Here is a 27,718-nt window from a genome sequence, read left to right on the forward strand (position 1 = left end):
TTTTTCCTCAATGGATTTCAACACATCTTGTGCATTAGCACCAAAAAGCTTCTGTTTTTCCAGAGGTGCATCAAGTAACTTTACTTTAACATGGTCTGGCAATGGCTGATCTTTTAACCAAGCATGTCTACGCATCACAGCCCCAGTCATAGCTGCCCTACATGAAGCCTCCAATGCATCATAACCACACTGAAGAAAATGATTGTTAACCTGCTGAGTGTTATGTATATGATCCTGCAATGCTTTTCTATCAATAGGCTCAGGAGAGGCTAGCTTTTTCTGTAAATCATCCAGTAAAAAATCCTGGTACTGAAACATATGAAAAAGGCAGTTAAGTGACCTCATGGCTAGGGTGGTAGAGGTATAAACTTTTTTACCCCATCTCTCCAGGGACCTAGCTTCCCTATCCGCTGGCAGTGGATTCTTGGCAGTGGAAGTAGCCACTCCCTTGGGGCCCTGTGAAATAGTTTCTAAATCCACAGAGTGGGCCTTAAAGAGATGTTTGTGAGTGTCAGGGACCCTATAATATCTGTCTGGCTTGACAGGAGCAGGGGAGAGAGAATCAGGGTTAGCACTGTAGTCAGAGAAAACATCATCCAAAACATCCATAACTAGAGGAATAGCTAAAGGTCTGTGCTGGGGAAGCTTGAGGAAGGTACGTAGCCTTTTCCTGGAATCAGAGAATTCCTGACCCTGCCATTTAAAATGTTCGCTCATAGAGTGCAGGACTTCACCAAACGAGAAATCCTCTGGAGGGGAGGCAGAGGGAATTGATTCCTCAGCATCAGAGTCCTCATAGGCCTGGAAGGATTCTTCTTGGGTATCTGAATGTTCAGAATCCCCAGAGGCTTCATCTGAAGAGAGGTTGTCAGCCTGCTCAGTTCTGGGCCTTTTCTCTGCAGGTGGCTGAGAACCTCTGTCTGGGTGAGGCTGAGACCCCCTGATAAGAGAAATAAGATCTGCAGCAAGAGACATGATCTGTTTATCAGAAGAAGGGGCCTGAGCAGCAGGTTTAGGATGGGCCTTGGCCTGGCTGGTGGCCTTAGCACGTGCAAAGGCCTTGATGGACATGGATACAGGAGGCCTTGCAGCCCCACGTGCAGGAGTAACCTTGTCTACAGGAATGGTATTGGGCAGATCCAGAACTTCGGTTTCCGGAGGAAAATCAACAACCGGCACCGGAGAGGTCTCCGAGACCGAAGGACGTGTTAACGCTGTGTCATCGGCCTGGAGCGGTTGAATTAATGCTTCCGAAGGGACCGAAGCACTAGCGGAGGGTTTAGGAGTTGCATCGGTAGTGGACGCGGGCCAAGGATGTCGGTCCCGGTCCTTTCGTTTTTTGGAAGATTGAGTTGTCGGTTGATCCGACGGCATGATATACACGAAAGATTCACCGAAAAAGTATTCGGCAAATTCTGCCCGGCGCCTGAGAGTGCGCTTATTAAAGCAAGCACAAGCAGGCCGAGACGTCGTGGTCTGGGCCCAGGTAAGGAAGGCAGTAAGAATGGAAGTCCTTATGAGGTATTTGTTTACCACAAGACAATTATTAACTTTCTCAATTTGTTCTGACATCGGCTGAGGCAAGAAAAAATGTTCCCCAATGGGGTACTTAGCTTTTAGATGACTTCGGTACTGAAAACACAGGAGCTGACCGACCGGCACTTGCGAACTGCTTCTGCTTCGGGCACCGCGCGGCAAGAAAGACAGAAGATGGCGTCGACCGATGCCTTTATACTCCAGCCTTTCTGACATCGGAGAGGAGGCGACTCCGGCCGACGCCGGTCCCAGACTTTGGAATCCGGCCGACCGAGGGCTGCCTGAGGCAGGACAACCCATATGTTATGACTGCAATTGCATTCTTGAAGGACATCTGTACTGTAGTTATATGAATATGAGGGTATCCTGTAGGAAGGATGCCTAGGCTGACATTAGGAGCTAGTTTGACTCAGATGGTTAAGCAGCAATGACTGTTGTTAGGGCTGACACTGCTCAATCTTAGGATTATCTTTTCAGTTTATTTATTTATTTAAATAATCATGACTACTGTGGTGGAAATATAGACTTTGTCTCCTGACAGCCTTTTGTGTGGTATAATTGGAGGCAGCACTGCCCATCACTTGGAGGCCTCTTCCTCCTATGACATGGTGTATCTTCTTGTGGGTACTGGGAAGGCCTCTTCACCCTATGACATGGCTGTCTCTTCTTGTGGGTACACAAAAGCCCTCCTCACCCTAAGACATGACCGTCTCTTCTTGTGGGTACGGAGAAGACCTTCTCACCCTAAGACATGGCGGTCTTTTCTTCTGGGTACTGGGAAGGCCTCTTCACCCTATGACATAGCTGTCTCTTCTTGTGGGTACGCAGAAGCCCTCTTCACCCTATAACATGGCTGTCTCATCTTGTGGGTACTGGGGAGGCCTCTTCACCCTATGACATGGCTGTCTCTTCTTGTGAGTACACAGAAGCCCTCCTCACCCTATGACATGGCTGTCTCTTCTTGTGGCTACTGGGAAGGCCTCTTCACCCTATGACATGGCTGTCTCTTCTTGTGGGTACGCAGAAGCCCTCCTCACCCTATGACATGGATGTCTCTTGTTGTGGGTACTGGGAAGGCCTCCTCACCCTACGACATAGCTGTCTCTTCTTGTGGGTACTCAGAAGCCCTCCTCACCCTATGACATGGCTGTCTCTTCTTGTGGGTACTGGGAAGACTTACAAGAACAGAATGTAGTGAGTAAAGGGCATTACACAGACCCTCTTGTCAATACCTGTTTTTGCTATTCAGGAGGTCTGACTAGGTCCTGGAATCCCTTTCTAAATATGGAATAATGAACATTACATTAGAAGGGGCCTCCACCAGAAAGCTCTACTTAAGCTCATCCTTAAAGGATGATGGTGTAAGCTATATCATCCTGTCTAGGCACACTCCTTAGCCTGTGGTGTTAGCTACAGCATACAGCACTCCAAATGACAACAGTGTAATCTATATCATCCTCTCCAAGCACACTTCTTAGTCTTTTGGTGTTGGCCACAGCACAGAGCACTCCAAATAACAACATGCTGCAAGGAAATCCACAAAAAAAGTGATCATAAAAGTGTCTATTCCAGAGACATCTTGACCTCAAAATCAGAGAACTCTACAAAATTTCAAGGGCCTAGTCCACTGGGAAGTTCTGGAACATGTGTGATGCATAATTTAAGTGTCTAAGGCACAAAGTGTCAGAGAATATACCCTGTCCAAAGCTTTGCACTCCTTACCTAGAGATAAGGTTAAGCATTATTTTCCTGATTCCACTGGGGTGCTCCCAACTGACTATCATCTACTCTGCTTCTGTTTCTGTTGGTCTTAACCTCCATACACAGTTTAACCCTCAGTCGTGGGGGGCTGCCTAGACAGAGAGAAGAGGAATAAGGAAGGAAACAGAAGCTCAGCTGTCACAGGTGGGATGGGAAGGAAAAATGCAGAGTTCAGTTTGGGTCAGAGATGGGACGGGAAGGAAAAACAGAGTTCAGTTTGGGTCACAGGTGGGACGGGAAGGAAAAACAGAGAGTTCAGTTTGGGAGCTTGATTGATCACATACTAAGTTTTCCCCCAAAGCCTCATTCCCAGCATGCTGACTCTCTTTGGTATGCTGAGTTAGAAAATTGGCATCTGGGAACAAGCCTGTCCTGGGACCCAGACTGACCATATCTTCTTGGTCCTCTCACATACCCAACCTGCCAATAATTCCAAGTCTTGGCCTCCACATCAGGGCTTTAAGAAAGATCTGGATATATTAGCCCTGATCCTGCAACCTCCACACAGAAGTATCCATCCTCCCCGATAGCTACATTGGATGCCAAAACTATTAGATGTACTCTGATCATCTAAGCCATAGTTAGGGCTTTAAACTCTCTCCACCACTGCAACAGCTAATGGCAAGATTGAAAGATGCTGCAGTCTTTGGAACTATGGTGGACCAAACAGATCACAAAAAAATTTGTCCTGAGATGCTCACTTAGGATGTCGTTACACTCAGGCAGTGGCTTGTAGATGGCATCCTCTGCTTCAGAACCACAGGTAGCTAAATCAGTTTCTTTGAAAGTGTGTCAAGTAGCATTCTACAGGACAGAATCAGGCAAAGGAATGGCGCAGAGTTCCATGTCCAGATAACGGTTAAAAGTGCTTCTGAGGCTACAGGCCAGTGCACACACTTGCAAAGGAAGGATCATCAGGAGGAAGTTAGAGAGTGTTGGGGGGATTCATTATCCTTTCTCTCTCTGACATAAGGACCTCCCTGTATGCAGCATATCGTCTTCCCAGGGGAGATGAAGGGAGAGGGATAGAGTCACCTGTACTTCAGGTTCCAGCAGAGGCAGTCTAAACTTTCTCTACATACAATGTTTTGAGCAAATTATAAGCAGGCCAAGGGTGTCTAAACGGGAGTAGCCCTGACACCCAGAGTGTGCATTTTGGAGGTGATGCCTGGCCAAGACAGATCTGTATGAAACCAAGAATGCCAAAATGTACTTCTTAAGGATGGGCTCCTACAACCACGACAATTGTTTCCAACATGCCAAATAGTGTGCTCCTTACCACGTCTTCTTAGTATGCTTTACTTAACTCAGGAGACAGGTTAAAGAAGTTTATTCTCTGACCATGCGTCAGGTCACTTAGCGTTCAGTGAAGGAACTGGTCACCTTCAGGATGAATTCGTTACAAGTAGTCAATTTCTAGATACTCCAGCATAGGAAAGTTAGCAGTGATATCTTGAGATAAACTCCTAAGATAATAGTCAAGGGGCACACCTCTCCTGCCTCTTTTGCTGTTAGCTGATAACAGGCCCTGAGCTTAACCTCTGCTAGTTGATGGACAGTTGGTACTAAGTGAGCAGCTAAAAGCTGCTGCAGGGATGAATTACAGTGGAGTAGCACTGGCCACTGTTTGGCTTCTGGTCTCTTAGCTTCTCTCATCACTCTAATCTTCATCCATAATCTGTGAAAGACCCCCTGATAGTCACCTCCCAAAGCTACAGTCTCCCTCCTGGAGATGCAAACCTCAACTTAAGCTTCTCACTTCTGTGAATGATCGCTGGATTAATGCACCATCAGGCTCATTCCACAGGCATTACAAACAATGCCACTTTGAGCGCTGATTAAGATAGGTTGATAAAAAAGAAGTTATGTACTCATCATAACACTCCATCTGAGTAGTTGTACTTCATTTCTTTTCAACCTGTGGGTCTATGGATCCGAATCAAATCCAACATGGCCGCATAATCAGCATCTGATCAGAGCTCCAAGCTCCTCCCCTTACCCATAATACCCCATGTCTCCTTCCTCACTTCAGATTGAGTTTGCTGCTCAATATAACATAAGCCCGACCCAACAGGGCCTTACCACTACTGGCACCCCCAAAATTCCTGAACCAGGCATAGCAACAGAAGCCTCTAGAATGCTCATCTCCCATATACCTAGCCAGGACCCTAGTGACAAGGTCGGGGGAAGGAGGGGGGGTGGCTGAAGACAAATGAAGTACAACTAGACAAATGAAGTACAACTACTCAGATGGAACATTCTGGTGAGTACATAACTTCTTTATCTGAAGCAGTTGACTTCAGTTGATCTTCAACCTGTGTGACAGAGTCCCCAGCTACAAACACCTGGGTGGCCCTCATGGGAGCATATTCTGGAGCACCGCAGAGCCAAAGGATGCCCTACTCCTGGATACAATGTCTAATCTGTAATGTGAGATGAAAGTATGAGATGAGGACCAAGTAGCTGCAGAAACAATATCATCAAGCGACACCCTGGACCAAAAAGCTGCAGAAGTGGTCATGGACTTGGTGGAATGTGCTTTTACTTGACCTGGAGGGGAAATTCCTTTGTCAAAATATGCTCGAATAATACATTGGGAAATCCAACATGCAATAGTCACTATAGAAATTGGCTTTTCTAAGAAGGGCTTTGAGTAAGAAACTGATTAGATTTGCGAAGGAATTTCGTCCTGTGTAGATAAAATCTCAATTGCCTGTGTGCATCCAGCAAATGTAATTTATATTCACTCTTGTTCTGGAAATTAGGAAAGAAGATGGGAAGATTGAGCGTTTGATTAATGTTGGCTTCTGATGCCACTTCAGGAAGGAAGGATGGATTAGTGTGCAGGAAAACCCTGTCCTTATGGAAAACCATGTAAGGAACTTTGACGGACAATGCTTGAAGTTCCGACACTCTCCTGGCAGATGTAATAGTAACCAAGAAGGCAGTCTTCCAAGAGAGATACTGCAAGTCTACCGAGGCTGTGGGCTCAAATGGAGGGGAGACTAAATCCTACAATACAAAACTGAGGTCCCACGGAGGTGTAGGATCCTTCACTGGGGGCCTTAAAAGAAAGGTACCTTTAAGGAAGGTCTTGCAAAGTCTAGAAGAGGCTAGTGAAGATTTATTCTCCCCCACATGAAAGTTAGAAATAGCAGCCAGTTGGACTTTAACCGTAGAGGAACTAGCACCTTGTCAAAAAATCCCAGCCAAAAACCTTAATACTGCTGAGACAGGAGCCGTAAAGGGATCCAAATCCTGTTGAGAAGCCCATATGAAGAATCGTTTCCACTTGCTACGATATACTTATCATGTGGAAAATTTATAAGCTGCCACCAAAATAGTTTTTAATGGAGAAGACAAACTGTGAGTCCTAATAATCAAGGGAAGTGCAGCAGCCAAGCTGTGAGTTTCAGACTGTACAGGTCTGAGTGAGGAATCCTCGAGGGGTAGGGGTTGAGATCCACAGGATTTAAGATCCATGGTGGAACTACTAGATGAGACCAGAGGGAGGGGAAAGTACAGTTTTGTACCTACCATAAATGTAGATGTTTGAGTGCTAATACAGCTGCAATCATAACAGATGGGTGCTCCTGCCGTCAGGCGGGTCCTCGGTCGGCCGAATTCCAAAGTCTAGGTCCGGCGTCGGATGTCGTCGCTTCTTCCCTGACATCAGTGCGACAGGGGTATTAAAAGAACCAGCCGACGCCATTTTCTTCAGTCGTTCTTGCCACGCGGAACCCGAAGCAGAAGCAGTTCGCAAGTGCCGGTCGGCCAGCTCCTGAGATTACGAATATTTTTCAACCGCAGTCTTCTTGAAAGCTGAGTACCCCATTGGGGAAACTTTTCTTGCCTCAGACCGATGTCAGACAAAGTTAATAATTGCATTTCATGTGGGAAGCAAATACCGCATAAGGATTTTCATTCCCTCTGCATTCCTTGCTTAGGCTCAGACCACGACGTCTCGGCCTGTCGTTTTTGTGCTACATTCAACAGACGCACTATTAAGCGTCGGGCGAAGTTCGCCCAACACTATTTTGGCAAAAAGTTTAATTACATTATGTCGTCGGATACTCCGACTCCAGTTTTGAGTAAAAGACGCAAAGATAAGGACCGACATACGAGGACCGCGACTTCTACCGACACCACGCCAAAGCCGACTACAGGTGGTCCGGTTCTCAGAGAGGCGCCTACGCAGCCCCTGGCTACCGATGACACTTCATTGGCGGTGTCTTCTGTGCCCGAGGTCTCCTGACGGCAGGAGAACCCATCTGTTATGACTGCAGCTGTATGCACGATGAACATCCAGACCTGATGAGGCCAGAATGGGGCAATAAGGAATACTGTGTTCCTCAGCCTGCGAGCTTTCTGTAGGAACTTCGAAATGAGAGGTAATACTGGGTAGGCATAAAGAAGACCGAGAGGCCAAGCATGCACCAGTGCATCTCTGGGAATCCCCCCCCCCCCCGAGAGGGTTTCAGAGCGAAGAACTCTCTGCATTTCACGTTAGAAGGAGATGCGAAGAGATCACAGCAAGGCTGACCCCACTTGAGGAAGATCTCTTCCGCAAATGAAGGATTCAGAGACCATTCATAAGGCATCAGAATAGTCCTGTTGAGCTTGTCTGGTAGAATGTTGGACTGTCTCGGAATGTGCGTTGCCACCAGAAAATGGCTGGTGGAAATCGCCCATTCCCAGACTCTGATGACTTTTCGACAAAGGTTGTAAGATCTGGTTCCTATTGACATGTTGTCCGTCTGGATCGCAACAGTCCCTAGAGGAAGATGGGCATGGAGAGCTTGCAATGCTAGAAGCACCGACTTCATCTCCAGGATGCTGATATGTAAACTGGTCTCGGAGGGGGACCACATGTCCTTTCCAAGCAATGCTCCTCCCCACCCTAGCTGGGAGGCATCCGTGGTCACTGTAGCTTTGGGAAGGGACGGGAGAAAGGGGGGTCCCATGACAAGGACTGGGGAAAGAATCCACCACCAAAGAGAGTCCTTGCAAACCAGAGGGACACGGATTGGATGGGAGAGATGAGATCTTGTAGAGACCATTGGACTGCTAGTGTCCACTGAAGGATTCGCATGTGTAATCGAGCAAGGGGTAGAAGAGTGATTGTGGCTGCCATGGACCCCAATGCCCGCAGAACTGTCTCTGCTGTAGGAAGTTGAGCTTGGAGAATGTATGAGATGTGAACTCTTAGATTGTGTACCCTTTCTGGGGTGAGGTAAACTTTCATTTGGATAGTATCTAACTGAGCGACAATGAATTCTAGAACCTGAACAGGAATCTGTGACGATTTACAGATACTGATGGTGATACCCAAGCGGTTTGCTAATAATAGCAAATAAACCCTGGCTCAGCAAAGCAGATGCTTGGTGAGGCAGCAAAGAGCCAATCGTCCAGGTAGGGGAAGACCCGAATTCCCTGAAGCCTCAGGTGAGCCGCTACAACTGCCATCACTTTGGTGAACACCCTGGGGGCTGCGGTGAGACTAAATGGGAGGGCTCTGAACTGATAATGACTGGCTCCCAGCCGGAAGTGGAGAAACCTGCGGGAGCGCCTGTCCATCTTGATATGATAGTACACGTCCTGGAGGTCGATCAAGCACATCCAATCTTTCTCCTGCAGGTAGGGCAGGACAGATTAAAGAGTGACCATCTGGAATTTCTCCTTGGCTACTGACAGGTTCAAGGTCGATAGATCCAGAATGGGTCTTAAGTCCCGTTTTCTTTGGCACTAAGAAGAGCCTGGAATAAATGCCCGATCTGGATTGGTCTAGGGGGAGGGGTTGGATGACTCGCTTTCTTAGCAGCTGGTCTATTTCTAGTGCTGCTACCTCCCTTTGTGCAGGTGGAATGTCTGGGAGATGTTTTGGTGGGAGAGGTGGTTCGGTGAACGGGATGGAATAACCTCTGGATATAATTTACAACACCCAATGCTCTGATGTTATGGACTCCCATGCCACTGGGTGTAACGAAAGGCGACCTCCGACTACCTCCAGAGAAGAGCAATCGGGCCCCCTCAGGGCTGCTGCACGGGTCTGTCCGAGAAAGGTTCTTGAGACCTGAAATTTCTTGGACCCCCTCTGCCTCTTGGACGGCATCCGTCATAACCCCCTCTGCCTCTGGGGAAGGCGAGTCCTGGGTGTCCCGGGAGAACTGAGACTTCTGGAACCACATCTTCTTTGTCCCTCGCTAACTCCTTGAAAAGGATATTTGAGGGGCAGAGAAGTGGATGCTGACAGCAGACAGTGTCTTCCCATCCTTCTAACTCTGGACCAATGTGTCACGAACTGTTTTCCAAAACCGGGAAGAACCATCATAAGAGGCATTTGCAAATGACGCCTTTAAGGGTTCAATGAATTTACACTGCCGGAGCCAGGCGTGGCGCCTCATAGCAATGCCAGAACTGGCTGCCCTGGCGGCTCCCTCCATAGCATGGGAGAGAAGACGCATGGACGTGTTTGCTACCGCTTTGAGAGTGGCTATCCATGCGAAGAACACCTTCTTGCCCTCCACCAACATGGACTCTAGGGGCGACTCAGCAACCTCCTTGACTAGGTTGCGCTGCAGTCGAATGATATGTGCCATGTAGTTCAGCACCCTTATGGTAAAGGTTGCTGAAGCATACACCCACTTCCCTAGATGGTCCATGGTCCTCAACTCCCGGTCAGGAGGATGGACCGTAGAGCTCTCCTGCGCAAGCTCTTTTTTCGTGGCCGCCATCACCATAGGGACACCTTGCTCCAACTAGTCCTGTCTGGTGGGGGGCTGAGAACTTTATCTGGGTGCCTAGGGATGGGCTCCACTGTGTCTGGTTCCTTCCACGCCCGAGATGTTATGAGGTCCATAAGCGGATCTGGGGGGAGAGTACACCCAGGAAGTAGATGGGTCTGTGCTGAATGCCTCAAGGAACACAGACTCATCCGAGGTTGGTTTTTGGACGGACCCCCCCTCCGAGAAAGAGTTCCATGACATCTCCAAAGGAGACATCCTCAGGAGTGATCGGGGGGAACCTACCCCTTCCTCCAAGTCAGTGTCTTTGGTTAGGGACTCTGGAGAGGAGTCCAAGTGCTTTCTTTTGCACGTCAGTTTGCTAGGAACCTCCTCAGTGGGACTCTCTGGGGGAACTCGCAAACCTCTTGCTGCTCCCGCATGGGAGCTTCCTGAGGTAAAACCTGCACAGGTTGTCCCTGAGACAGCAGGAAGGTCGAGGCCATACCAAAAACAGAGGGAGTTGGGGTGGAGTTAGAGGACGAGATGGTCAAGGGCCTCGACAAACTCGAAAGAACCCTCTCCACCACATCAAAGACCGAAGCGAAGGGGGCATCCTGAGAAACCATCGGAGCCATTCCTCTCGGATCTGATAAGGAAGTCAGAGTTTAGACTACAGGTGCCGAGATACCGAGAGGAAGACTGCACTCTGACAAACTCGGAGCCGACAGAACCCCATCAGATCCGACGCCGAGGCTATGGCTCCAACCCGGTCAGATCTGATACACTCAAGGCAATGGCCGGTTGTCACAGTACAAGGTACCATCGGCACCGACCCCCCAAGGACTCCAAAACCAAAGGACGGATCAGAGAAGGAGATATTGGGGTGAAAAAGGTATGTGAGCTCCCTGCTCCGGAGGGAGAGGGGGCTGGCAAGACTCCCATCTGGATTTGGGTGTGGATGAACTTCCGCATCATCCTGTCCATCTCCGTCTCACTAAGACTACTGGTAGACTGGAAGGAAGCCATTGACACTGGCCGGGAGTGCAAATGAGGTGACGCCCTTAGTGGAGAGCGAGACACCTCCAAGCTTAGGGGAGAACCTGGGAGAGTGGAGCCGGGGGGTACTGGGCCTGGTGGGAGTTTTGGTCTTGGGTGGAGGCCCCACCAAAACCAAACAGTCCAGAGACCGTTTATGCGGTCTATCTTTCTTATGGTGCCTCTCTCCTTCCCCAGACCTCTTGGCAGGAGTTTGAGTCCCAGAGGTCTGGGGAGGAGAAGAAGCAGTTGAAGAGGCCGAAGCCGGGGTTGCAGTGACAGCTGTCCCCGATGAGGGAAGCAAGCCCTTCAGAATGAGCTTATCTCTCCTGTCCTTAAGGGTCCGCGGGTTGAAGCCTGCGCAAATGGGACAGGGGGGGTAAGCAAATGGGCTGCGCCCGAGCAAACTACACACAGTGTGTGGCCATCAGCTGGAGAGAGCTTATGGCCACACACTGTGCACTTCCTAAAACCTAGCTTAGGGGGAATATCAGCCATGCTCCTTGCCTGGAAGGAAAACACACAGGCACACACACACTCACTCACAGAGAAGATAGGAGTGGGAAGGCCAAAGGGAGAACTACAAGAACAAACTTTTTTTTTTTTTTTTTTTTACTAAACCGACACCCAAAGCGGGTAGAGGAGGTAAGGGAACAGGAAAGTGCAGAAAGGATAAAGAACTCTCAAAATTCAACTACTTACCACAGAAAAAAAAACACTTGGAGCTTAAGACCACAATGCTTAGCTATTCAGCAGCAAATGAGATCTGAAGGGAGGAAGGAGACATGGGGCATTATGGGTAAGGGGAGAAGCTTAGAGCTCGGATCAGATGCTGGTTATGTGGCAGCGTCTGATCCGATTCGGATCCATAGAGCCACAGGCTGAAGATCAAATTAAGTGAATCACTTCAGATCTTACATTTCTGCTAAAGAAACAGTGAACATAAAAACTCTCCAATGACATACATTAGGACTGACACAAAAAACTCTGAGTAGTAAAAACAGTTTTAGAATATGCATGAGAGTACTTTCTACCCTGGCATTTGAAGTCAAGATATTTCCCAGTAAAGAGACTCACCTCATCCCAATTATGGAAGTTAAAGAAATTTCAAAATATTTTTGGCAGGAGAAATAAAAACACCTAGTTAGTGCAGACATACTTTAAAATCTGACACACTCTCTCTTTCTCTCTCTCAAAAGCTTGAAGGCAACACTAGTAATACATGTGACATTTTTCTTGCATGATTTACTCATGAGAAATATAAGCATAGTTTTAACCAGTGCTCTGATCTTCTCAGCAATGCTGCCACCGCAAAAACTAGCTAAAGTCAGCCACCCCATACAGAGGGGGAAAGAACACAAAGAAAAAGCTCTTTCCCAGTAACACAACTAATTTGTAATGAAAACAATAACTTTATTCTGTCACAGTTTCAACAAAGAGGGTCAAAATAAACTGTTTTTATTCAACCTCAGTAATCGTTACAAATCTGTCTCCATTTCCCAAACTGATGTCACTTAGGCAAAAATGTTCATCCCCTCTGCCTTAGTCCTCTTCACCATCTCATGTTGCCACAAATTTTGAATAACTCCACTGCACTACTGTATGTTTAACAGTGTAAGGGCAAGCACCTCTAATTATTCCAAAAATAAATCTGTTTTACGTTAACAAAATCAGTTAACTCAGTTTGTCCACAACTGTTGAACAGACCTAACTGGGAAAAGTAGAAAAAATGCAAAGACTGGCAAATATCAAAGTTCCTGTGTTCTTCGGGAGAAACTGCTGCCTACAAAGTCAGCATAAACAAGATACAAAACTACATAATGAAACAATGTTAAAGGAGAGTCTACTCACCCCACTTCTGCGTGATGTCATAGCTACTACTGGTGACCACTGGTTTGTGCGAGGATTGTACCTTTCAGCACTGCTCAGCTCTGTAGTGTCATCTCGCCCTCCCACAGCGTAGATCATGTCCTGATAGACTGCACAGCCTAAGTGTTTCCTCCGTGTTCCCATCGGTGCAATTGTATGCCAGCGGTTCTCTTGTGGATTGTAGCGCTCAACTACAGAAGAAAATCAGCATCAGAAGTCTGAAGGTTGAAGCAGTTACTTGTAGAATGTTGGCAAACTGTTAGATGTAGAAGCTAAACCACAGATTTAAAATTATCACAGCATATAACAGAGTTGTTCATCTACCATACAATATAAAATAATTTTAATGCCCATCAGTGCTTTTATTACATTAGGTGTAAGCCATTTAATCATAGCCTCTTAAGAGAATAATAAGTGTCGCACTTGCAGTCCTGGAGTTTGTATATACAGTAGCACAGGATGTGGAGACTGCAATTCCCCACATGGGTGGGGTGTGCAAGGGTGCTTATTTTTTGAGATTTTCGCTAGCTGTCAATTATATTCAGTAAAATGAATCATGGTGTTATGACTTACTGTCTAAATTTGAATCAGCTAATATCTGATGACTTGACTCTTGCTTTTATGGACCAAAGCCAGTACAATACCTTTACATTTCTTTGTAATTGCAAGTTTAAAAAAAAAAACTTCTAAATGCAATTCTACCTTACATTTTTTGTCAAATAACAATATATTAGGTTCTTGCCTCAGTTCTTATATGCTTCATTTTGTCTCTGCATTACTTCGGCTGTATTATTAAACACTATGTAATCCTTCTACTGTTTTGTAAAGTACCTAAACAACCAGTACCATACACACATTTTTTCTTCAACCATAACTCACACTTAATATCTACTGCAGTACAAATACTTTGCATCTTCTTTTTATATAGGAGCCCAACTAACAAAGAATTATGCTTCCAGAGGCTCTTCCACCTGTCAGCACTTGCCAAAAAATTTCATTACACTTGTACCGCTCATAATTTTAGATCTTCCAAAGTATCAGTCAGTCCTTCTAACTTGCACATACAGACAATAGGAGTCAGTCTTCAGCAATCTACACTCAGCAGTTTCCCTCAGGATGACTATCCACTCCACTGCAGCTTGTCACTGTAAATGATGATGGTGCAGTGCCTGTAAAGAGACCCTCCCCCTAATCTCGTCAGCTTTTCATTCATAAATTTTACTTGAAACAGCAGAAGAAAAAGATCTGAGTAATAATCTTAAAACAGAAGTGTGAGAGTGAAAAAGTATTCAGTCCTAGTTCAGATGTGGACAGCAGGTACTTATGTTTAATTTATTAATTTACTTGCTTTGCTAACCAACTAAGACCCAATATATTCTTTGATGTCTCTTTCAGGGGCAAGTTGGAAGCACCAGTCTAATTAAACGAGTTTTTCAGAGCTTCTTTCTGGTCATGAAGTATACAAACTGAGCCTAAGGAGATCAAACTATGGGCTATATTTCCAAGTTTTTAATAGTAAGAATGATTTTCTGTGGAATCTTTATCTCTTCCAAAATGAAGGGAAAAAGGGAGAAATCTCTTTCTAAGCAGCAAACTACACAGACTGAAGGAGATGAATGCAATAAGGCATAAATCATTGATGAATTCCAATAACAAATACCAGCCGGTCTGTGGTCTCAAATCCAAGATATAACATTCTGTAATTAGCTCTGTGACATAGGATCATGCAGTGACCTGGGTGCTGGAGGAGATGGCCTAGGATGGTAGATATGAACAGCTCATTCAGCCTGGGGGGGTGATGACAAATCTGCCCTGATGACTCCTGGCAGAGCTGGAATTAATACACTAGGGGTCACAGGATCAGACTTTTGTAAAGTACTGCCAAGTAACACTGTGCTATAAGCTGCTGGTGGTGGTGGTGGTGGGGCATATGTCGTGAAGCATATTCCTCCAAACAAGCTCAGCAAAGTAGTCATCATTTCATCAGAATGTAGGGCAAGCAGATGTTGTAAGCGGGTTAGGCCTTGCAACACAGATATTCAAAGGTTCATAGTTAGTTACTTGGATATTGATATGCGAGGATCATTTGAAGACTAGCCTTACATTTCGCTGACAGTTTTTTTAGCACTTACATTTTGTTTATGAATAACCCAGAGCAGGCACAGCAAGGATATACTGTGGTATTACTTGTATCCCCTTTCCATAATTGACATGGGGGGCTAAGCCGGGGATGAATTTATAGTTTCCCATCTGGTTATCCAACTTTTGTTTGAATAGAGTAAGAGAAATATTTTGCTTTATGTGGACTGGAAAACTGTTTGACAGGAGCCATACTCTTTTTGATGCATATTAATCACTCCAACATGTTCTGTTTATACTGCAAGAGAGACTTTGAGATCCCTTGATCAGGGCTTTACATTACCATAGCAATTGTGTAATCTTGTGTAACATTGCAAATGTGCAATAGGTCTGTCAGGATAAGGTCTGTTGAGACTCTATATGCGAGGCACAGGTCACGTCTTAGAAGAAAGGAACAAGACTGACATGGTCAGCATAGTTTTTATGATTTAGGAACTTTTTATTTTTTTATTTTTTTTTTATTTTTATACTGAGAAAGCATTGCAGTTGTACCAAGTACTTATAGGTTCAAAGGTGGTTACTAGGCTATTGATCCGAAGGTCTTTACAAGCTAAGCAGTGTGCCCCCAGTATAATACTAGAGAAACACAATATAAAAGATCTTGCCTAAACTCGAGATCTTAGCAACTGCTCATATCTAGGAGGGTCATAGGTCAATTAGGTGAAATCCTCAGGAATTTACGCTTTTCCCATCTAGTCATCCAGGCTATGCTTAAACAGGGTCATAGAGGAGCTTGTTTGATGTGAACTGGTAGCTTATTCCAGAGGAGTGGCAACCTCTGAGATACATATCGGTCTCCTCCAGCAGGTCCTATTAATGTTGCAGGCCAGGTTAAGGTCCCTGGAACAGGTGACCCTTGTCCAATTTGACTTTGACTTGCGGATGTGCAGCATTTTCATTAGATTTAGATCAGTGACTCTGTAGGCCAGGCACAAGTGCCTTCTAAGTAGTCTGCATGCTACTGAGTACAGTGACAGTGACTTCAGTCTGTCAGTGTATGACATGTGCTGGAGACCCTGAATTTACTTGGTTAGAAATCTCTGAGGTCTCTCAAGTTGCTGCAGGTGCCTGATAAGGTACATACCAAAGAGAGCACATTACTCAATTACTGGCCTGATAAGGGTCGAGTACAGGGGTGTTGTGACCTCCTTCGCTCTTGAGGCAATGCCTTTGCTAATGAGGTGTGCAAAGTAGAATGCCTTCCTTACCACAGTAGACACATGGTGGTCAAAGTTTAGGCTACAGTCAACTTGCATTCTCCAAGTCTCTCACTACTGAGTTGTTACTTAGGTTATTATTATTTACATGATAGTCTGTAGGAATATTGTTTTTAATGAAGAGGATGATAATGCATTTTTTTACAATAAGTTTAAGTTAATGGCTTTGGCACCAATCATTGGTTTGTGTAAGTCCCTCTTGTATACTGATATCGTTTAGGGATTCAGTGATTGCACTTCATATGCAGTAGTCAATAAACTTAGTTAGCAACAGCCTCTCTCTTTTGGCCTGAACTTTTGAGAAGTACATTCCAAACAACAGGGGCCCAAGCACTGACCCTGTTAAACCCCACTGGTGACAGATCTGCTGGTTGAGGTAAAGTCACCACCTTTGAGTGTGATCTGTCGGTGAGCCAGTTAGCAACCCACCTGATGACATAAGGGTTGATATTGAACTGGGAGAGTTTATCAATTATGCCTGAATGTGGGATTGTGTCAAAGGCCTTGGCTTAGTCAAGGTAGGCTGTCGTCCACCAGGTTTACAAAGTATGACCTGCCTTTGACAAAGCTAAACTGTGTCAGATTTAGGGTTCGGAGATCACCTATATCCTTATTTAGAAGGTCCATGATGATTCGTTCCATGGTCTTACAGACCAGGCTGGTTAAGCTTATGGGTCTGCAGTTCCCAGTGTCTGTTGCTGTACCCTCTTTATGAAGGTGGATGACTGTTACTATTTTCCATTCAGCAGGGATGAGACCAGTATTCAGTCTGTGGTTGAAAAGAGTACCTAATGGAATTGCTAACTCATGTTTTAGACAATTTAAAATGCAACCTGGGATGCCATCTGGTCCCCTAGGAGCTGTGTTTTTTGCCTTGGAGAGATCATTAATGACTTGCTCTTTGGAGATGCAAGGTGGGAGAGATGTAGTGGGAATGTTTTGAGGAGACAGGGGGTGAAATTTTTGTCAAACCTGTCAGCTAATAGTTTAGGTATTTTCACAGGCTCAGTGCATGATGCCATCCCACAGCTAGTTCAGCAGATGTCTGGTCCTACCTTTTAGGTTATGGATATAGTTCAAGAATGCCTTATGGTTATCCTTAGCTATGGTTTCTACATTTTTTCAAAGTTGCCCTTAGAGGATTTTACAAGTTGTCTTATTTGTTTGTTCAAGCAGAGAAGGGTGTTCTTCCAGTGCTGAGACCTCTCAATTTTATTCTTAAACAGCAACTTCTTCACTTGTTTTAAAACTTATTAATGCTAGATGTCTGCCAGGGAGGCTGTTTTTTTTCTCAAGGATCTTGTTCTGATCCTATCAGGTACAGCTGTGTCAATACATTTGTATAAGTGTTTGTACAGGGTGTGTGTGTATACTTTAGTACAGTTGCCAATGCCATCTGTGGAAACAGGAGCTTGGAAATTATGCCATCCCTTCCTTAGGAGGGTATAATTAGCTCAGGTGAAAATTTTTAGCCTGATTTCATCTAACAGGGGTTCAGGTGTTATAGCTACTTCAAATGTGACTGATTTGTGATCAGATTTAACCAGTGAGGGTCCTATACTTCTGGTGGTGCAATGGTCACCCATGTTGGTGTGGACCAGGTCAAGAATATTTGCATACTATTTGTTCCAGGGCATTAGTGTTCAAATCCAGGAACCTTTGTATGAGCATACTGGTACTCATATAAGTTTCCCAGTGATTGGAGGGATAGTTAAAATCACCCATGACTAAAGTGTTTGGATAAAATATGATTGACTCAAAGGTCCAAATAAACAGAGTGGGTATCCTGGTTCACTGAAGGGTGCCTACAGCTAATGATGACTTGAAGGGGAGTCTTACCCACAGTTAGATGAACTTGGAGTAACTCCATGGAGTTTTCCTGTCTAACCAGTTTAGAGGTGTATTTAACTTTGACGTAGAGAGATACTTCTCCTCCTCTGGTTCTCATATGTTCTGGAAGTGTGGAAGGCATTGTAGCCTTGCAAGGGGTACTCTCTATGGCCTTGAACCAAGTTTCTGTGACTGCAATGATGTCAACATCCTCCAGGGAGAGAAACTTTTAAACTCCTAGCGTTTAGCAGCATAACCTTTAATTTATTTGTGAGTGATATTTTCACGTCGGAAATTTTATTCTTGAGACCTTGCCTAAAAAAGGCACTATAGGGGAGGCAAGTGCCTTAGCCAGTAACCAAAAGCCTAGAAATAACAGATGAAGACCATCTCTAGCGTGGTCTATAAACCATTTAATCCCAGGCTAACAGGAACTGGATCCCCTTAGAATGACACCAGAAACTAAGCAAATTGTTAAAGTTAGTAATTTTTTTTTATACTGTGGTATCATCCTAGGTGTGGGTAGAATGCTGCTCAAGGCTAGGGTCATACCTGCTTGGGACACACACTCATCAATCAAGTCTTTCTTCATACAGTCCAGTGAGGTACGTCTCAAGTCATTCACACCAACGTGAACTATGATGGAGTCATAACGGTACCTGTTGTTGAGAGACAGGAATACATGTGTGATCTGATGGATCCTGGCATCTGACAGACACCTGACTGTAACCTTCTCATTGCCCAGTCTGGTGAGTGGGACATCTGTGTGTCTCATAATGGAGTCACCTATGAATAAAAATTTGGTTTAGATGTGCTTTTCCTTAGGGGATTATTTGGTGAGAGACTGGTGCTTGTGTCTGTGTGTACTGACTGCTGTAGGTGGTTTGTTAGGTGTAGCATATTTGTGTGTATATTTGTGTTTGGAAGGTCTCTGGTGAGTATCGCTGCATATGATGGTCTGTGTGTTGTGTGCATGGTTTGTGTAAGAAGTGTGTGAGCTGACAAACTGTTTAGTGTTACTGTTCTGTGCACGAGAAAAAAAGGATTCCAGATTTTTAGTGTAGATGGATGTCTAACAAATTGTACTTGGGTGACTTAAGAGTAGAGGGTTATCTGTGTATATGAGGCAGTTGCTACACTACCTCAGGATACCCAGGTACTTGGAACAGGTACATACTGAAAGGGGGCATTATTTTCAATGATTGGCCTAACAAGAGCAGAGCACAGTGGAATCATTACATTCCTGGACCTGAACATCATACCTTTAGATATATGCTGTACAATGAAAAAGGGCTTCCTCACAATAGAGGACATGTGATATTTGACATTTATTGACCGGGTTGGTCCAGCTGAGCCAAAGCCCTTTTTCAGTGGAGACCCAGGGAGAAAAGCTCCACAAATACATAGACATTGCAATGTATAACTACGAAGACATAAAAATATAGATACATAAAAACAAGACTGACAATTTAAGGAAACTGTACAGGCTATTACAGTACAGGGTGAATGTTACACAGACAGAAACATTTCCATTCTTTATCTTCAGTTCCACTGAATAGAAGTGGGAAAGAATTTGTTAGGTACAATTTCATGTATTTATGTGTAGAGTAAAATGCAGGTACATGGTAGAGTAAGGCAGAAGGAGGAGTAATACAGTGAGATTAGGTGGGAGACAAAGGAAGTAGGGCGATACTGGTGTGGGGGGGGGCAGGTTAGATACCGGTGAGGGAGGGAGGAGGGACACAGGTTAGACAGAGAAGTAAGATCAATCTGGAGGATGATTAAACTGGCAATCTTATATTGCTTAGGTGGTTTCTTAGTACATTTCTGAACTGATATTTGGGCTTAATAATTTGAATATCAAGTGGACGTTTATTCCAGTTTTCGGCTGGTGAATAGCTGTAGAGGTTTTTACCGAAGTTGATCTTTGGCTTGTACATAGTAAGGAGATGTTATTCAGATCTTCTAAGTGTTCCAGATGGGGAGTAGGAGGAGATAATAGAGGTAATGCTGGGACAGAAAGATGAGTGAACTGTATGAAGCGGAGAAAGAAGGTTATGGGGAAAGCTCTAGCCGTTTCCTGACAGCCAAGCAGTGATGAGAAAAGGATGAGAGTTCAGCAGCAAATCTGGCAACCTTGTTGTAGGTGCTTTCTAATTTAGAGAGGAGTGTGGTCTGTAAGTTGGTGAGTATTTGACAGCCATAGAGAAGGCTTGGTAGTAGACAGGCAGGAGATAGGGCTGTCTTGGCATTACTAGACAAAACATTTTTCTTCCTGTACAGAAGTCCTAGTTTTTGGTGTTTTTTTTTTTAAATATTACTGCACACATGTTGGTCAAAACTGACCTGGTCATCAATAATGACACCAATAAGTTTGGTGCGAGTATTAACTGTGATGAGTGTGTTATTGTGGGAAGAGATAGAGAAAGAGGGTTTTAGATGATGCACTGTTTTGGGACAAAAAGCAAGAGTTTAGTCTTCTTAGGATGTTAAGATTCGTTGGTTTTGGTTGAGCCAATTTTCAATACATAGAAAGCAGTTCCGAGTTGTAATATTTAGATCAGAGAAGGTATCGGCAATAGTGATGACTGTGGTGTCATCAGCATACTGTACCAGAGAAGACTGAGGAGTGGAGATAGATAATTGTTTAGTAAAAATACTAAATAGTAGTGGGCCTAGTACTGAGCCTTGAGTAACTCCCATGTTTATAGGGAGTTCTGGGGAGATAGCAGAAAGACATTTTACAGACTAAAAGTGATTGCTAAGGTAGCTAGAGAACCAACAGATTGTAGAGGTAGATAGGATGAGTTCAGAGAGTTTATTTAAGAGGAGAGGGTGAGAGAGAGTGTCGAAAGCTTTTGAGAGATCATGAAAGAGGCAGGAAACTAGTTTGTTCTGGTTTCTGGCCTGAGAGATGGTGTTGATAAAGGAGATGAGAGCAGTAGAGGTACTGTGAACTAGGGCGAAATCCAAGCTGGGTGGGTGTGATTAGGTTCTCTTGTATGAGGTATTGTAAAATTTGTTTGTGAACACATTTTTCCAGGATCTTTGAGAGATGATCGAAGAGCAGTTCACTGTCAACATAGGTTCCTGCTCCCCTGACTACTAGATCAACTTTCAGGGGTGTGTTGTCAATGTGGTACTCACAAGGGTGGTCCTTCTTGCTGAGGGATACTACTGCAAATTTCTTGACATTTATTTTTATTTATTTTACATTTGTTGACCGGGAGTAGTCCGAATGAGCTAAAATAGCCCCTTTTCAGCAGAGCCCAGGGGAGGGAGGGAGGGGGGGGGGGCAAAAATAAAACATTATATAATACAATACAAAGAGTAAACAGAGCCATGTTACAAAAAAGAAAGGAGTCAATTATTGAAGCAACTGTTAATGGCATTAATAACGATCAAGCAATTAAATTATAAAGCATCATTAGATATCAGGCATGTGGATAAGACTCATTTCTACAGTATAGTATTTTGAATTAGTATAATACAAGTTTTAGTACATGATACACTGTTAGATTATTGATTTAGCTTACGTTTATGGTTTTAACATCAGCTGTTTGTTTAGGAAAGGTCCTCCTGAAGGATCTTGTCCTCTGAAGAGTTTATGATGCACCATGTTTACATTTGTTTTGACCTTCAAGAAATAAATGCCAAAGAGGAGTGGCCCAAGGACTGAACCCTGGGGTATACCACTAATGACAGATCTTTTGAAGGAGGTAGAGCCGCCCACCCTAATCGCCTGGTTATATTTGTGAGCTAATTTGCTATCCAATGACTAACACAATGGTTTACATTTAACTTGGAGAGTTATATAGTCATAGAATACAACGCCCCATTTGGGATGTACCTTACAAGACACTTGCAACAGCTGGAAAGGCTACAAAAGTACCTCACCAAGAGGATTACTGGCCTCAAACAGATGCCCTATGCAGCCCGACTCAAGAAACTCCAGCTGTACTCAGTTGCATACCGCTTACTTAGAGGTGATCTCTGCCTGACATACAAGGTCATGTCCAACCCAGAATTGACAAAAAACAAATAATCCACAAACTGGTTAAAACGGAAAAAGCAAAATAAGCAAGAGTGATAAACTGAAACAATTTAATAATGTTAGCGCTTTCGGAAAAGAGAATGCTCTTCCTTCCTCAGACAAGCAACACAAACACATGGGCGTAGTAATATAGTATTGCTACGTCCCAATTATTCAATTAATATACATATTGCAACATTTACTCTTACAAAACCAAGTGTATTAAATAAATCATATTAAATTAATAACATGGTCAACATTGAAAAACTCTCTATTAAATACTAATTACAAATTAAAAAATAAAAAGGTTATAAAACAACACTAGCCACCCCAAAATGCTTTAAGTTTACCTATAAAAGCAAAGGAGAAATGACAAACTTGTATACAAGTCATACTATAATAGACCTTGTTTCTTGAAATAGATGGTAATTGATAAACAGGTCATATTAGACAATAAATAATAAAAACTGGATCTCCATATACTTAAATTATGTAACAACATGCAGATGTTACCTTTTCAAAGCTAACAATTTTAAAAAATATTTAACGGAAACCATTTCATTAAGGCCTGGGGGCAAGTATGCTGCAGTCTTAATTTGCCAAAATAACTCCTCTATCTCGAGTTTGATCTGCCATGGCCCCCCCACCCCCCCCCCCCCACATCCGGTACTATTTGTTTCAAAATTGTGAACTTAAAATTATGATCTGGAAATTCATTTATGTGCCTGGCTAAGGCATTGGTCATATCTTTCCTACCTATAACATATAGATGTTCATAAATGCGTTGTTTGATCTTTCTTTCCATCTTCCCAATGTAAAAAGAATTACAATCTTGGCAACAAGCAGTATAAACAACTGCTTTAGTGTCGCCGGAATATTTACCCTGAACCTTGTACCATTTGTCACGTATTCTAAATTGGTAAGAAGTGTTGATGTGTCTACATTGGTGACTTGCACCACATTTAATCATAGCTTTAGTTTTTACGACTAATGGCTTGTTAAAATACTCAAGAAGTGACTTCAAGTTAAGCCCCCGTCTATAAGTAATTTTTGATCTCCAAAGATCTTATTCAAGTTACTGTCCTCTATAATGAGAGTCCAGTTTTTGTTGAGAATGTCCCTAATGGGAGCAGAATCTAAATTGTAAGTACTAAGGAAACTGATTGTAAAATTTTGAGTTTTTTTTAATGGGGAAGTCTGCTTGAGCAACCCTTAGGATTTCATCTTCAGCATCATGATCCTTAGTCAATAAGGGATTGAAGTAACCTAGTTGCCTTTTGGTAATAACTTCAGCGAAGATGTTAGAAACTAGGGTAGTGGGATACCCTCTGTTTAAAAACATGTTCTCCAATAAATGACATTCCTCAATAAAATCAATCTCATCCGAGATCATTCTAGCTGCCCTAACCATCTGCCCCTTAACAACTCCTCTTTTTTGGTAATAGGGGTGGCAGCTAGAAAAGTGGAGGAATGAATTGGAGTATGTAGCCTTTCTATAAATGGTGCTTCTAAACCTGCTATTATCAAGATCTTTATGAATATGAATATCTAGGAAGCTAGCGGTGTTGGTTTGCAAGTCAAAAGTACATTCCAGAAAGTTCGTTAAAGAAGTTAGGGTGGTAATAAACTCATGTACTGTAGCAATGGAGCCTTCCCATAATAAGAACATGTCGTCTTGGTAACGAGTATACCAAGCGACATTGTCCTGGAACATGGGATTATTAAAAAGTACGGTTGTCTCCCACGGCAGATCAAACTCGAGATAGAGGAGTTATTTTGGCAAATTAAGACTGCAGCATACTTGCCCCCAGGCCTTAATGAAATGGCTTCCATTAAATGTTTTTTAAAATTGTTAGCTTTGAAAAGGTAACATCTGCATGTTGTTACATAATTTAAGTATATGGAGATCCAGTTTTTATTATTTATTGTCTAGTATGACCTGTTTATCAATTACCATCTATTTCAAGAAACAAGGTCTATTATAGTATGACATATATAAGTTTGTTATTTCTCCTTTGCTTTTATAGGTAAACTTAAAGCATTTTGGGGTGGCTAGTGTTGTTTTATAACCTTTTTATTTTTTAATTTGTAATTAGTATTTAATAGAGAGTTTTTCAATGTTGACCATGTTATTAATTTAATATGATTTATTTAATACATTTGGTTTTGTAAGAGTAAATATTGCAATATTTATATTAATGGAATAATTGGGACGTAGCAATACTATATTACTACGCCCATGTGTTTGTGTTGCTTGTCTGAGGAAGGAAGAGCATTGTCTTTTCCGAAAGCGCTAACAATATTAAATTGTTTCAGTTTATCACTCTTGCTTATTTCACTTTTTCCGTTTCAACCCAGAATTGATGGACATGCTCCACCTAAAAAAAAAAAAAAAATCCCAGAGAGCCACACGCTCTAGAGATATAAACCTCACCACAACGATGAATAGGACATGCTGGAGGGATAGATTCCTACCCCAGAGACTCCCCATGCTTTGGAACAGGATTCCAATATACATCAGGCAGAGCCCCTCACTAACACTCTTCAAGAGAAACCGTGACGGGTGGATGGGAAAGAGAAAATTTACCCCGGGGATCACTGCACTGGCTCTGCTGAACAGTGGCGCAGGGAAGTAATGGCTCTGCTGGACAATGGCACAGGGAACTAATGGCTCTGCTGGACAGAGGCACAGGGACTAATCTAAAGGGGTGGCGAAAGCCAACACATTCTGGCTAGGCTTATAAATGCCCTGGGGCAGATAGCCTAGTACTTACCTATGAACCTATATCTATGATGCCTGAAGGTAGGATGGTGTAAAACACCTTTGTAAAATCTAGATATGCACTATGTACAGATTTATCCTCACCCATTTCTTAAGCAACCTTCTCAAAGTCATCAACCAAGTTAAGCAGGCATGATCTCCCCCTTCACAAATCCAAAGTTGTTGGGCTCATGAGGTTGTATGCTGCCTATGTCCTTATTTATTAACTCCATAATGATCCTTTCCATAGCCTTACAAATGAGTCTGGTCAGGCTTCTAGGTCTATAATTACCTGGGTCAGTTGATGTCTCACCCTTGTGCAAGAGGATTACTATCACTGTCCTCCATTCATCCAGCATGAAGCCTGCTTTGAGGCTGATACTTAGCCTCTGTAGGGGGTCTGACAGGTACTGTTTCAGTCTGACCAGTAGGCAGCACAGTATACTACTCTGATCCATGGAAGTAGTGTTTTTGACTTTGGATAGTGCTTTGAGGACTTGTTCTTGGGAGAACTGAGGAAGAGGTGTACATGTGAGTATGTGGATCCAAAAATACAGGAGGGGAGAGAGGTGAAGTTTGATGTAAATTTGTCCACATCTACTGGATCAGAGTATGTGACTGTTTATTATTAGCTCTGAGCAGTCCTGTGCATTGTTTTTGAGGTTTATAACATGGTTAAAGTCGACTTTGTGGCTACTTTTAACTCATATCAGCTCAGCTCTAGGTTAGGTCTTCTCCTTTACTTCTTTTCATTAGAATAAGAACACTCGTCCATTTACCTACTTAACTGAATAAACTACCTGAAACTTCAACAAGGACTTTTATTCTTCCCACAAGGAGGGTATCAGAGAGAGACGAGTCTCCTAGATCTGCTAGCTAAAGTGATTCTACCTGGGCTAATCCTTTGTACTCTGTTTCTTGAAAACTGAGATACTGGACAATGCTTGTGGCTTCAGTGTTATGGCAAACGGGACTGATATGTGGTCTGATATGACCAGTGAGGAAGTGACAACAAAGCTGCCCTATACTGGCAAGGACCAAGTCCAGGATTTTATGGTCCTCTTGTTGGGGTGCAGACTAGTTTGCCAGAAATTTTATATTGATGAAGTCTAGACATGTCTGGGCTTACATGTTTGAGGTTGTACAAGTCTCCCAGATAATGGAAGGGTAGCTGAAAATATACTAGAAGAATGGTGTTTGTCTTAATGCACAGGGACTCCATACTAGTTAGGTAGGAGGTATGGGCTGAGGGGGCATGGATGGTTCCCTATTGTTAACGATGCTTCCAGATGTTCTGGAATGACACCTTCCCTTTGATACATACTACTTACAGAACTGGTCCTCGAGTAAAATATGGTCAAGCAGAAAAGGTGTTTCTAACCAGTCTGTAACAGCAGTGATGCAACACCACCTATGAACGTATAAAACAAACTATGCTGCATTAACATAAGTACAAAGCTAACTGTCTTCTGGGCAATTTTAAGCCTAGACAATTTCCCTTTTGGTGCTCGAATTAACCCAACCCATTTGGTTTTAGACTGGTCTTACGCATCCTATGGTCGATAACTATATATTAACCCTAGTAAGAATAACTGGGACCACACCATAATATTAGGGGGCCGATAAAGCCCTTAAGAGATGCCTCAGTCCATTACTAGTACAGGGGGCAGTCCTGGGATAAATTTCTATTACCTATTCATAGATCCAAGATGCAAGGGATGAACTTTACTTTACGTGGATGATGAGTCTGTTCCAGAGCAGCAGTATCCCCTGGGAGATGCACCTGTTCCTCCAAACCACTCTGTTGATATTGAAGAGGAGGTTTCCACATCTAGACTGAGTACTTCTGACACTATTTGACTTGTTGATGACAGTAGGTCCATCAGTACTGGGTACCTACCTTGTATTCCAGACACAGGTCACTTCTTAGGTAACAGGATGATTCGTTTTCCAATGTACAAAATAAAATAAAAAAAAATCACAGTCTCTGATTCAATTCAAGGTATACGTAATACAACATCAGCATGAGACATTTTTCATCAGCTTGAAGATGGCTTCTTCAGCTAGTATGTGCCTCCACCTTCATGTGGGATGTTAGCATGAGGCACTCTGCTTTAGATGAGATATAACCATGTGGTACCTGTCTTCAGAAAGCATGTTAAACCAGAGTCAGCTATTTGTGTTTTGGATGCAATCAGGCAGACATTAAAAGATCCAGTAAACACTTTGGTAGCAAAGAGTAATGTAATTTTTTAGTGTCCTGCCCACATTTTCATGTTCATCTGGAATACCAAGTTATGTCAACTTGAAAAAAAATGATCTGTATATTTAGATGGGTCCCAATATATACAACTAAAACCAAAATATTAAATTGGATGCACATGGGTATTTGGAGAGAGGTCACATGACTGCACACCATAAGATGACAAGAAACAATGAGATGTAAAACTTTAAGTGCCAAAGTACGATGGGAGAAGAGTAACGCAGTAGCACATCATTTTTATACAGAGTACGGAGCAAGAAAATAAGCTTCAAAATCATTACCCTTCTTATTCCACTTCTGTTTTTGCCTGTCCAGCACCACAAAGAGGCTATTTCTGTAATTCATTCCCCAGCTTGTCAAAGGCTTTGCCCCCCCCCCCCCCCCCAACACTGAAGTCTTTACATGCCAGGACAGATAAATATTGCATTTACTAGTTAAAGAGCCAGGGAACTGTGCTAGCTTTTCATACTGCTGTACAATGACAACTGCATGCTCTCAGGTTTACCACCTTCATGATTTCTGCTGCATGAACTGCTAGTTGTCTTCTCT

The 27,718-nt window shown here is 43.5% G+C and overlaps 1 protein-coding gene across 3 annotated transcripts in view; it reads right to left on the reverse strand.

Moving 5' to 3' along the window:
- KLHL20 (kelch like family member 20) overlaps positions 1-27,718 on the reverse strand; it is a 1,442,445-nt gene that overhangs the window by 205,705 nt on the left and 1,209,022 nt on the right. For all 3 annotated transcript variants that reach the window (XM_044085231.1, XM_044085232.1, XM_044085230.1), the window contains one exon: positions 12,909-13,117. In XM_044085231.1, coding sequence (XP_043941166.1) covers positions 12,909-13,117 — 209 coding nt within the window. The remainder of the gene's footprint in view (positions 1-12,908; positions 13,118-27,718) is intronic.

Source organism: Protopterus annectens, chromosome 10.part0, assembly GCF_019279795.1.
Source record: "Protopterus annectens isolate FY-2018-M chromosome 10.part0, PAN1.0, whole genome shotgun sequence".
Lineage (NCBI taxonomy): Eukaryota > Metazoa > Chordata > Ceratodontiformes > Protopteridae > Protopterus > Protopterus annectens.